The sequence below is a fragment of the Calypte anna genome, chromosome 1, assembly GCF_003957555.1.
Source record: "Calypte anna isolate BGI_N300 chromosome 1, bCalAnn1_v1.p, whole genome shotgun sequence".
NCBI lineage: Eukaryota > Metazoa > Chordata > Aves > Apodiformes > Trochilidae > Calypte > Calypte anna.
Genome location: NC_044244.1, coordinates 12722172 through 12735110, shown reverse-complemented (window position 1 = coordinate 12735110; position 12939 = coordinate 12722172). Strand labels below are relative to the sequence as shown.

The 12939-nt window shown below is 40.7% G+C and overlaps 1 protein-coding gene across 1 annotated transcript in view; it reads left to right on the top strand.

Moving 5' to 3' along the window:
* RELN (reelin) overlaps positions 1 to 12939 on the top strand; it is a 270920-nt gene that overhangs the window by 241352 nt on the left and 16629 nt on the right. Inside the window, exons 46-54 of the mRNA XM_030447325.1 lie at positions 347 to 515; positions 4158 to 4298; positions 5635 to 5812; positions 7072 to 7265; positions 8226 to 8482; positions 8839 to 8993; positions 9842 to 10056; positions 10717 to 10894; positions 11849 to 12024. Coding sequence (XP_030303185.1) covers positions 347 to 515; positions 4158 to 4298; positions 5635 to 5812; positions 7072 to 7265; positions 8226 to 8482; positions 8839 to 8993; positions 9842 to 10056; positions 10717 to 10894; positions 11849 to 12024 — 1663 coding nt within the window. The remainder of the gene's footprint in view (positions 1 to 346; positions 516 to 4157; positions 4299 to 5634; positions 5813 to 7071; positions 7266 to 8225; positions 8483 to 8838; positions 8994 to 9841; positions 10057 to 10716; positions 10895 to 11848; positions 12025 to 12939) is intronic.

Below are 12939 nucleotides of genomic sequence, written 5' to 3'. Positions count from 1 at the left end.
AAATGTTGTGGTCATGATGCTGTCACATCGCTTTTCTTGCATGCTGCAGATACAGAAATTGGCTTAATACTGGCAGCTTGATGGATGACTTGGTTTTAGCACCTGTGGTCCTTTGAGTTAGGTGGTGATGCAGAGGTGAACTGCAGCCTTCTGAGTTGTACTTACTCGGAAATGTAACATATCCTCCAGGAATGCCATGAAGGATATAGCTTTGTGCTTCAGACATAAGGATTTGAAAAGTTTTGCATAGTTATTTTGTTCCACGTAGACTTGGGGTTATCAGTTTACTATAGATGTATGGATGTAAGTCTCTGAATTCAGTAACTAAACATTTTTCCACCCTTAGCTATTGAACTGGAGTATTCGGTGGACCTTGGGCTGAGCTGGCACCCAATTTTGAGAGACTGTCTTCCTACTAACGTGGAATGCAACAAGTACCATCTCCAGAGGATTCTCATTTCAGACACTTTCAACAAGTGGACACGGATTACTTTGCCCCTGCCTCCCTATACTAGGTATCTCCTAGTTTTCTGCAGAATAAATCCAAATGCATAACTTTATACTGAGGCATAATACATTACAGCCTTAAAATACTTTTTTTTGCTTGGTACATATATGTAGCAACAAGTGAGTAAATGAAACCCCATCCTGCTTTGCATAGAAAATGCAAAGCTACTGTGTGCATTTCCTTTTCTTAGTTATTTAAAGACAGAAAATTCTTGTCTATCTTGTCCTGGGGAGAGACAGAGATGGGGGGGACTTTTAAAAGAATGTCATATTATCATCATCCTCACTAAATCCTGGTTGGTTTGGTGTCTGATAGGTCTGGCTGAATCCCCTTCTGGATCTCCTGCTTGCTGTTGTTGGCTATGAGCTGGTGCTTTAAAAGTAACACTTTTCAGGTTTCTTGGTTTTCATTCCTTGTAGCTTTTGTTTCTGTCTCAGTTTTGATCCTCTCATCAGGTTTTTTTACACATGCCTCATTTTCACCTCCTCTTACTTTTTGCACATTTTCTTGTCTTTGAGGGAATAAAAATTGTGGAATTTTATAGGAGGTTTCATCAAAAGGAGCTGCTAGAGACTAACAGGACTGTTGGGACTGTTGCCATACAGTTCCCTACAATGCCGCCAAAACTGGCACTTTTTTGTCAAAAAGATCCATCTAGGGACAACTGCATAGTTCAGCCTGCTAGTCTGTGTCCTTCTTGATGTGCTGTTTTGCAGTGATAGCTGTGATTGTCCCATGTCTGATAGGCTGGTGCAGAGCCAGCCCAGAGTAACACCCTGCTAACACAAGTAGTGCTAGCAGTCTCCTCAAGCAGGCACAGAGGTACCACAGCACAGGCAGAACTGATGCCTGTCTGAGATTGAAAGATGCCAAGTAATGCACACACAAGTTTGGAAAGAGAGAGTTTTATGTTTTAGCATCTGTACTGAAAGGGCCTGTTCAGTTACCACAAGTTGTGTGGAAAAGTCTGTGTTCTGTTACAAATCATTTTGGGCATCTCGACTCTTCCCTATCTTCACTGCAGGTCTACACATGAAGCAATAGTGCTTTTTTAAGACTTGTTCCCAGCATTGACCTCCTCTGCGTAATCTTTTTTGCTGATTCACAGCATATTGTCTTCAAAATCCACTGCCCCGACAGTTCTTGTATGGGTCCATAAATTTGTGTTCAGGAGAGGCTTTTTGGGGCTGAGTAGGAAAAATCAGAATGGAGGCTAATGTTCCAAACTAATTGAATTTGGACCTGAAGGGATCTACCACCCAAGATGACCATGAAGGCCAAGAGCATCCTGGCTTTTGTCAGAAATAGTGTGAACTAGGGAATAGATCATACTCAGCACTGGTGAGGCCACATCTCAAATCTTGTGTTCAGTTTTGGGCCTCTCACTACAAGTAGGACATTGACTTGCTGGAGCATGGCCAAAGAAGGGCAATGAAACTGCTGCAAGTCTCAAAAGGAGTGGCTGAGGGAACTGGGGTTGTTTAGCCTGGAGAAAAGGAGGCTGAGGGAGACCATATTACTCTCTACAACTACCTGAAAGGACGCTGTACAAGGTGGGGGTCAGTCACTTCTGAGTCAGCATCCCTGGAAGTATTTAAAGTTGTGTAGATATGGTGCTTAGGGACGTGGTTTAGTGGTGGAGTTGGCAGTGCTGGGTTAACAGTTGGACTTGATAATTTAAGTCTTTTCCAACCTCAACAACTATCTCATTTTGGTAGAAGCTCCGGTTTAAAAATAACTGTGATTTTAAGACTGAGAAGGTTTGAATCATATATGACAAAATAAGTCTTGATGCCCTTCTGAGGCAAAAATTGCTTTTCTGCCCAATCCAATAACTGCATTTTTTGGCTCAAGTAACACCATTTCCCAAAGACACTAAAATAGGGATTGCTTGAGAAATGTTATTCCAAGCTTAGCTCATGAGCAAGGGAGACATTAAGCTTCAGAATAAGGAATAGCACAGATAGTAGGCCCTTCATTCTAGATGTGATACAACTTTTATGTATCTTTATTATTTCCAGATGTGTCATAGCAAGCATGTGTCTCCAGTTGTTTGTGCCTGTATGTTTTTGGGACATGCAGGCTGTGTAGTCAATATATTGGCCTGGTACACAGAACCCATACTTATGTAGACTTTTGGTCCTTGTGTACCCCAGAGTGATGCATATAATCACTGCTCTGTAGAAGGCAATGAACACTTAGTTTTAAATTCGACTCAGAGCTGATTTTAAAATGCAAATGCAAACACAAAGCTTCTCCCAGGAGCATCAACTCCATAAATTGTTAGTAAAGCTTCAAACCTAAAGCAGGCAATGTAAGATATAGGTGCTTGTCTTTGTTCCTAAAGGACTTCCTCACAATTTATGTATTTCTTTTTAAAATGCTATTTAGTGAGCTGATAGCACGGCTATAGATTTGTCTTTGGAAAAAACTTGTTTAAATGCATGAAGTTGTTGTTCACCTCATTCAACATGTTTATTAAAAATTATTCATAGGATAACATTGACCTGACCATAAAAGGCTTATTTTTACACTGAATAAATTTTGGTGATTTTGCCGTTTTTTGCTATGAAGCTTACAGTAATTGCGGTATCTTTGAGTTTCAAAAGAAAACAAAGTTCAATGCTGCCATCTAGTGCCATACAGCAAAACATGGACTAGCTTGCATTTCAAATTGTATTCCTGGCAAGTTACAGAAATTCAGCTACTCACAGCTATTCAAATATAGGAGTCTCCTCCTGCAGGAGCTGAAGAGCTATTTGGTGTTCCCTGACTCTTATTTCTAGGTTTTTATTATCTATCTATGGAGCTGAAACACATAATTTGCATATAGCTAAGTCAAAGTAAAGTGTTTGAACAGGGAGTTAAAACCACTGTAATCAACATAATGAATATTATTTACTGAAAGGAGCCACAATCACACCACTGATCAGTTCTTAAAATTTCCAGCCAAGTGCTGGTTGTTTGAGAGGGAGGAAACTGCAAAACCAGGATCACACCAGAAGCCCTGCACAGGTGCTCTCACCTGTCCCCTATGGATTTATAAATGGCAACATCCCTCCTAGGAACTAATCTGTGCTCTAGAGCCCTATCATGTTGGTACAGTGGTGAGAATTCAAAGAGAAAACTCAGGTTACTTCATTGATTTGGACTGAAGCAACAAAACTCAGGCTCTGGGTGAAACTTGGAGGATTTGGGTGATTCTGACTTCATCCAGCTACCACCTATCCCTCAAGTTTGCATTTGTAGTGGGATGTGGTTATGACTGGTCTGGGCATACCACCTTCTTTGTACCCTCTACTCCACTGCACCACTGAGAGCCTGCTTTCTTTGCTTTGACAAGCAATCCCCTTTCCCACCTCCCACACTCTCAGTATGGTACTGAGCACCCCTGCTTTGTCTTGCTCTCAAACCTGAAAATTTAGACCTGGATCTAAAAGGTCTTTTCCATCCAAAACAATCAGAAATGGGTGCACTTGTTCTTGGATTTTCAGACTTTGTTGTTGTCAGGAATCAGCCCTAGGTTATGTTGATACCAAACAAATCTTCCAGGAGCAGACTAGACTCAAAATTGACACTTCCTTTCTGTCAAAATAAAAATTAACTTAGCTGGAAACATTACCTTTCTGCTTTCCTTTCTCTCCCAAAGGTCTCAAGCCACCCGCTTCCGCTGGCACCAGCCCGCTCCCTTCGATAAGCAGCAAACGTGGGCAATCGATAACGTCTACATTGGGGATGGCTGCATAGACATGTGCAGTGGCCATGGGAAGTGCACACAGGACAACTGTGTGTAAGTGCAGCTTCTTCCCCCTCCTGCCAGTTTCATTCCTCCTCTGTCATTTTAATGAGCTTTCAGGAAAGTTTTAATAGAATTTTTGAAAGGAAAGCAGATTTTGCTGTTAAAACTGAGCAGAGCACTGGGCCCATGGGGTAATGGACATACCAAGAGCTACATTAAGTGCAGGAGTTGTCTGGCTCTGCCAGACCTCTGCCTGTTTGCACAACCTGGGTGATGCTGCTGCTCCTTTCCTCAGTGGCAGCACCTCTGCTGCTGCCTATTCTGTACCTCAGATCCCATCCTGCCATGACCCTTTGAGTTTGCAGGCCCCTCTAAGGTCATACAGTTCTGGAGCTTCCCAGATGTCATTCTTCATTCACAAGGGGTTTCACACCTTGTCACCACGACCTCGTCCTGGCACTAGTTGCAGAGGACCTGGGCTGTAGGCAGGATGCATCTTCTAAGCAAAAGGATACATGCCAGTTCTTCCCAAGGCCAGATTTTGCCTTGGAACTGGTGTTGGCTTGATGGCCTTATGCCTCTGCTCCGTGGTAGGGTTTGCTGATGGAAGCTGACTGGCTTGATCCTCAAACTGTCTGTATAACAGCCCACATAGAGCCCTGCACAACTACAAACAACAGATCTCCCCATATTTGTCTGTCTGGCAACAGAGAAATACCTTCCAGATGGATGCATTGCTTTTTTCCCGTCACAAATGGCAAAAGAAATGGGAGAATGGTTGTATAATTGTGCTGTGACTATGTTAGAAATATATTCCACTGCAGATTAGACATACCATTTTGTCTTCTATACTGAGAGCACTGAAGCACCAAGGCATAATCTCCCTAGTCAAATCTACATAGCAGCAGAACACATTTTTGTCCTACTGCCCAATCCTTGACACATTAAAAAGTTTTTCAGAGGAGAAGAAAAAAAAATGAGAACTGTATAAAGGAACAACAAAGGTACCCATCCACTTAAATTTTACAGAAGTTTACTTAAAATGTAACATGGGCAGAACATTCTCAGACTTGTTCTATTCTCTTGGATTTATGTGTCCATGTACAATGTATTTTACTGATTTTACCCTGTGGGGGAGCATCCTCTGTATTAGCAGCTTGAATGACACATAATGCTAGACTTCCTAAAGTAACTTTTGTTTCATACTAAGAAGTACAAAAAGTGGCAGATGTTTGAAACCCCCATATAACAGTTGTGCGCTAGCAAATGAGACGGACAGCCTCCATGCAGAGTAAGATGGCACCTTAATGTGGAAAAAACCTGGCACGGTTTAAACCTCCATACAGAGCCTTTGCCAGCTGAATTTTGCATTTGTTTTCCTCCGCAGCTGTGATGAGCACTGGGGTGGACTCTACTGTGATGAGCCAGAGACCCCCCTCCCCACACAACTGAAAGATAACTTCAATCGCTCCCCTTCAAACCAGAACTGGCTGACAGTGAATGGAGGGAAACTGAGCACGGTCTGCGGGGCAGTGGCCTCTGGGATGGCTCTTCACTTCAGTGGGGTTTGTGTTCAGCATGGGGGCCAACTCCACTCCTTTGACTTTATAAATGAGTTTGGTTTTAAGAGTTAAATAAATAGCAACGCGGTAAAACATATCAGTGTAATGTATTAAATATAATATATACCAGAAAAACTTAACATCCTTTGCCTAGCTAACAGGTCCTACAGACTAGGAACAGGCAGAAACACTACAGGAAAGCAGATACCATCTTCCTGGCTATGCTGCAGCCAGGCAAATGAGATGTAGTGTGTGGGCCCCCTGAAGGGAGTCTTGGAGGGGCCTTTGGAGGAGGAGCTGATAGATCAAAGCACAGCCCAAATATGCATAAATTATTTTCACTCATTCATAGTAGCCTCCCAATAGAGCTTATAATTTTGAGAGACCTGAGTTTGGTGCAGCTTCTAATCAGACCACAGAGGTAAACTAATAACTAGATATCTGTATGTGTATAACCTGGACCTGGTCCCTGAAAAGACATCACTGTGTAACCTCATCCTTCAATTATTTAATTGTTGGTTTATTTCAGAGTAAGCTCAGACTAGAATTTCCTATGTTTTAGCTGCGTATGTAGGTATATATAACCCAGGCTGCTGCTGAATTACAGTTTTCTTACAGATAACCTCAGGACTATAAAAATGACCAAGAAGTATTTTAGAAACATGTAAAACTCCCATGCAAATTTTTAACTAAGTTCAGACTGATGTCAGTTTTCTAAAAAAACCTAACAGAAGCATTACATTCCACTTCCAGCCATCAGGACTAAGTAGGCACCACTAACTAAGCACTATGAAATACATAAGGGATTATGAGAAAATACACATATTAAATTTGTTGTGTCATTTGATGGTTTGTATAAATTGAATCATTAGCACATAATCAGTGATTCACCAATTCTGCCTGGAAAACCTTGTGTTTTGTTTTTCACTGGAGGCATGGATTTTTTAAATGCTTGTATTCAGAAGAAAGGTGAACACAATTCTTTATACAGAATGTTATAAAGTGGTAAGTGCAAGCAGCAGTGTGTATGAATACACAACAGGAGTTTTTAAGATAGAACAAAACTGAAACTACAGCCTCAGGGAAGCTAGTTTATTGTTCTCTTGTAGCTTTACCTTTGTTATAATTAGTGTAATGTTTTACAGTTTTTAAAGTTTTACAACTTGAAGTTACACTAATAGTGACTGCATAGTCTAATATATTTTATGTTCATTAGTTTTGCCAGCCAACACCAGCCAATGTGTTTTTGCATTGCTTTTAAGGGCTGCAGCCGTATGTTAGTTACAGTGGACCTGAACCTCACCAGTGCAGAATTCATCCAGTTTTATTTCATGTATGGATGTCTGATAACCCCCAATAACCGCAACCAAGGAGTGCTGCTGGAATATTCTGTGAATGGTGGAATCACCTGGAGCCTCTTAATGGAAATTTTCTATGATCAATTCAGCAAGCCCGGGTTTGTAGATACCTTCTTCTCTCTATATAATTTGCTGTTTTGAAGTCAGATGGTCTTGAATGGTTTGTAAGAACCCATTGCACATATAACTAGCTTACTAGGCTAGTAAGGAGTCCATAGTAGTCTGTTAGATTTGTAAATGGTTGCAGGAAGATAGATAAATAGCTATTGTAATGATACCCATCCCTAAGATACTTTCATTTGTAATCTAGCTTCTTACTGATGAGCAGAAAGTCATTGCTTGAACTAGATAGAAAATACTCTAGAGAGGAGCAACTAAGATCTGCAGATCTGTCAAAAGAGTGGGTGCTCTCAAGCCCTATTTTTAGTCATTTGTGAGACTCAACCCATGCATAGATACAGCTGGGTCTTTTCCTCACTAATTAATTTAGAACACAAGTCCTAAAAAAATGGGACTTGGATGAACCCATTATTTGTTGTTTCATTTGAGTACACCAAGAAATCATTAACACCTTTAATTGAATGGGAGACTTAAGTCACCTACTACAATGGAAATAAGAAAATTGTACTGGACCATTGCTACCTGATGAAATGGCTCCAGGCTGAAAATAGTAATTTTCATTTCACTTTAACATTGTCCTTCTTAACATTACCCTTAATTAGATCCTTATGGTCAAACTCTGCTTGCTAGGTCATTGCATTTGGTCCCATAAGCTCAGTTGGAACACATAAGGTTGCTCAAACCATTCCACAGTCTGGCTGCTGGCCCTTTCCTCTTCACTCTGAGCCCACGTCCCAGTGATGATATTGGAGTGATCAGGAAGGGTTTTGTTTGGCAGTGTCCTGCATGGAAAGATAGACCAGACCACCCAGCCTTATCCTGCTTTCCCAACTTCCACATATTCCAGGAAACAACAGGCGTGGACCTGCTAAAAAGAGCATTGAGAAGCGTCCTACACCTGCGGCTTTCCTACAACTGATTTCCACTTTGTATTTCAGCTTTGTGAACATTCTCCTTCCCTATGATGCCAAAACCATCGGGACGCGCTTCCGCTGGTGGCAGCCCAAACACGACGGGCTGGACCAGAACGATTGGGCTGTGGACAATGTGCTGATCTCGGGCTCAGCTGACCAGAGGACAGTGATGCTGGACACCTTCAGCAGCGCTCCCCTGCCCCAGCACGAGCGCTCCCCCGCTGACGCAGGGCCCGGCGGCAGGGTCGCCTTTGACGTGTTCATGGAAGACAAAACCACAGGTAAGGGGCTTACAGGAGGATGAATCTTTCTCTCACTGTCATGGGTGTCAAAGACAATTCTTCCATAACATACTTATGTTTTGAGTAAGTCTCAGATCCATACTTCTGGAACATTAAAAAATAATGTTATAAAGCTTATGTAAGAGAGTAGTAAGAAGTGCTTTGAGCAGTAATAAATGTAATACATACATACATGGGAAAGATGGGTTACTGAAATTCCCAAGAGCAATACTAAATAATTCTCAGCATGGCTGAAAAACAGAGCCATGAATCACCTTCAGTGGTTAACAGTACTCCCTGTTCTCTTTAATTAATGTTGTCATTGTGTATTACTGACATTCCCATTTATTTTCAAGTGAATGAACACTGGTTATTCCACGATGATTGCTCGATTGAGAGATTTTGTGATTCTCCTGATGGTGTCATGATCTGTGGGAGCCATGATGGCAGAGAGGTCTATGCAGTCACTCACGACCTGACTCCTACAGAAGGCTGGATTATGCAGTTCAAGGTAAAATCTGTGTCTGCAACATAATTATTGAAAAGAACATTCTGGTCCAAGCCTAAGTAGATTTTTCAAGAGGCAGGATGATGTATAAGCCTACGTGTTAGCCATTCCCTAAGGGAAAAGTGTTATTAAGAGGCCATCCTCATTTTTCTCACCTACTCAGTCAGCTTGACTACTGCAGGCTATTCTCAGAAGTGACTAATTCCTCTCTTCCAGTATAGCAGTTTTATGGACATCATGTAATCAGAATATTACACGTATACAGCATCCCTTTTTTGCTTTGTTATAGCTGCTTGGTGAGGAAAAAGCAGCTCAAAAGTGGCAACACTGTTTCTGTGTTATCATGTACTCACATCAAACCTGCACCCTTTATACACACTTTTACTTAAATAAATAACCCAGCAATTGTAAATTGTAAGAGCCTTTTGCACATGACTCCCTTAAAGAAGATTGAGTTGACATAACCAAACTGCATGGCCTCCTCTGAAATATTCAGATCATAGGTTGGGTGGGATGATAGATTAACTTTATCAATTATGGAGTACTGGTGTATGAGGCGTAAGTGTGAAAACCTGGAAATCCAGAAATTTGAGCTATCTGGATGAAAATTAATCTTTGAATATGGGGGCTGTTCTCAGCCTTGGGAATATTGATGAGATCTGCAGATGACCAGTACTATACAAGCACTCCTACTGCCATCATTTCAAGCAAAATCCTGTAGTCAGTTTTCAGGTTTAATCATGTGTTTAACACACAACACCACATTTCATTCCAATTTACTTATGATTTCTTCTTTATTAGGTTTCTGTTGGAAATTAACTCAAATTTACTTATGCTTTCTTCTTTATTAGGTTTCTGTTGGATGTAAAACTTCAGAAAAACTTGCACACAATCAGGTCCATGTGCAGTATTCTACTGACTTTGGTGTTAGCTGGAGTTACTTAGTACCTCAGTGTTTGCCAGCTGATCCAAAATGTTCTGGGAGTGTTTCACAGCCATCTGTCTTCTTTCCCACAAAAGGATGGAAAAGGGTAACTTACTCACTGCCTGAAAACCTTGTGGGAAAGTAAGTATGAATTAGCTACTTATTTTGTCTTGGATTCAGTAGCTGCTGAAAAACACACCAGGGAATATATCTGCCTATTCATTTTTTTTCAAACAAAGTACAAACTAGCAGCATTCGTATTCATTATGCATGCAGCAAAAATTTATTTTCTATCAGTCAAGATTTACCATGATTCTTGATCTGAACAGCAGCAAAATTCTTACTGCTTCTATGCAGTCTGCTTCATTATAGCCTTGCTCTGTTAAGACAACCACAGTCAATTAGAGAAAGATTTACAACCTTACTGAGTGTAAAAGTCACCCTTATTGTTTGTAGTCATCTGCACATCTGCAAATCATTTGTCCTTTTCTGAAAAATTAAAATCTCTTCTATTATTTGAGTAATCTGCTCAAGAAATATAAAAAAAATTGAAATTTCCTTGCAAGAAGCCAGAATTGCTTTCTCCAGCTTCAGCAGCGTCTGGAGTCTGTCTATATCATAGGAGGTATATGTGTGAAGAAGATTATGTATAAACTTGATTTCAAAGGCACAGCCAGATATTACTTGTGGAAGCTTGGAGGGTATTACAGTCTTAAGTATATTGTATTTCATTTGCCTTTTTTCAATTGAGAAAAGTTATTTTAAACATCTGTCTCTTCTTCTTCATTCCTTTATATCTAGTCCTGTGAGGTTTCGGTTCTACCAGAAATACTCAGATCTGCAATGGGCCATTGATAATTTCTATCTGGGCCCTGGCTGTCTGGAAAACTGTAGAGGTCATGGAGACTGCCTGAATGAGCAATGCATTTGTGACCCTGGGTATTCAGGACCAAACTGCTATCTGACCCAAACTCTGAAGGTAATTTTACTGCATGTTTTAAAGTGTGAATTTTGCCATGTGTTTGGCTAAGAGAGTGAAGGAGATCGATCCCACTGGAAATTTAGTTTTGATTCCTGTCAGCCTGGAGGTACTCAAATTCATTTTCAGCCCTTTTGTAATTTTTTAATAAAACTATGATGGTAGTAGCCAAGAACAGTTTGTTCCTTTGCTAATAAAGCTGCCCAATAAAACTGATAATGTTCTCTGTTCAGCATTAGATGGTCATTGCATGACCCAAATCACCCTCACACGGAAGAATTATGTTTTATCAAGACATGAAGAGAGATTGTCTTTATCATGAAAGAGTTTACTGCAGTAAGGAATAAAAGAAAATTACATAAAATTACATAAAACTAATTCACCTAGCTTTTTATTAGTGTTACCTTATAACAAGCAAGCGAAATCTAGTTACATATTTTGAATTTTAAATTTAGAATAGTTTTTAAACAACATATTTAGAAAAGAATGTGTATAGAACCTCAAGTTAGTTTAAAATGCATCTCATTTTTTGCTACATTAGGTAAGAACAGAACATATGTGTGTCCACAGAAACATCAGATTAAGCAGCATTCTGTCTAAAGAGAACATAACTACTTAGTTTTTCAGTTATCATGTAATTTGAATTACTTTATCCTCCTGGTTTTCATCTGACATAATAATTACATGAACAAGTATCATTATCATTCATTTGCACAGGCAAATTCTAGTGCTGTATTACCTCTCAAAAATGGTAAAATCCAGCCCAAAAATATTTTCACATTTAGTCAATTCAGTTCAAGTGGCTAAATGCTCATCCAGAAGTGATTACATTCAGTCACCCTGAAAAAGAATTTACAATGTTCATGAACATCTTTTGGTCAATTCTGGCTCTAGTCATCAGAAAGGTTTAATATCACAATTACCTGTGCTCAGTGTTAACCACCTTATTTACAGACTTTCCTGAAAGAGCGCTTTGACAATGAAGAAATTAAACCAGATTTATGGATGTCCCTAGAAGGTGGGAATACCTGTACTGAGTGTGGGATTCTTGCAGAAGACACAACTCTGTATTTTGGAGGTGCAACTGTGAGGCAGGCTGTCACTCAAGATCTGGACCTGCGGGGTGCAAAGTAGGTTTCTGTGTCGTTTTAATGGGGAACTCTGTTAAACTCTGACAAAGAAGCAGGTGACATAGCTCAGGGAATTTCTAGACCGCCACAAGTAAAATGCTATCTGAGGTAGACACCAGATTATGACTCTCAAGGTACTGATGCTTTCAGATGAGTCAAAGAGAAAGGCTCAGCCTAGCACAGTGAGGAGGGTCTGCCATGTCCCAGTGAAGCAGCAGGTCCCCTTCCCCAGGAGCATCCTGAAGTTAGCAACTCCTGTCCAGCAAAGAGGAGAGATACCACTGTCAGCTGGGCACCACTGTCTCTACTCCTGGAAGGATTAGCTGTGTTTTCCACTGAGTTCAGAACATAGCCTCTGCTGGTTGTCCTCTCTTGGGTGCCTGTACATGACCCACTCTGCTTACATACTGTGGAAAAGGACAATTGGAAAGCAATGGAATTCTATTATTTTAAACAAGCTGAGGATATGACATAGAAGATAACTTCAGGAAAATTTCCCTTTGCGTTATGGCTTCAACAAAGCCACACACTCTCCCTTCTGTAATTCAGCAAGAATTCACTGAATGACACAACCTTTCTGGAAGAGGCCTTGAGTGTCTGGTCCAACCTCATACTCAGAGCCAGGTCAACACTTAATTCACTTAATTCAGGCTTTGGCCCATCTGGTCCTAAAAACCTCCAAGGCCAAAGATCCCACAGTCTCTCTAGACAGCTTATTCCAGCATTGAGTTACCCTCACAGTATTTTTTTTCTCTCATTATATTTATTTCAGTGTATTACCACTGTCTCCCAGTCCCAGCCATCTTCTCCAGACTGAACCAGCCCTGGTCACTCAGCCTCTCCTCACAGGGCATGTGGTCCTGCTCCAACTGTTTCAGTGACCTCCACTGACATTGCCTCAGTTTATCAACTTCT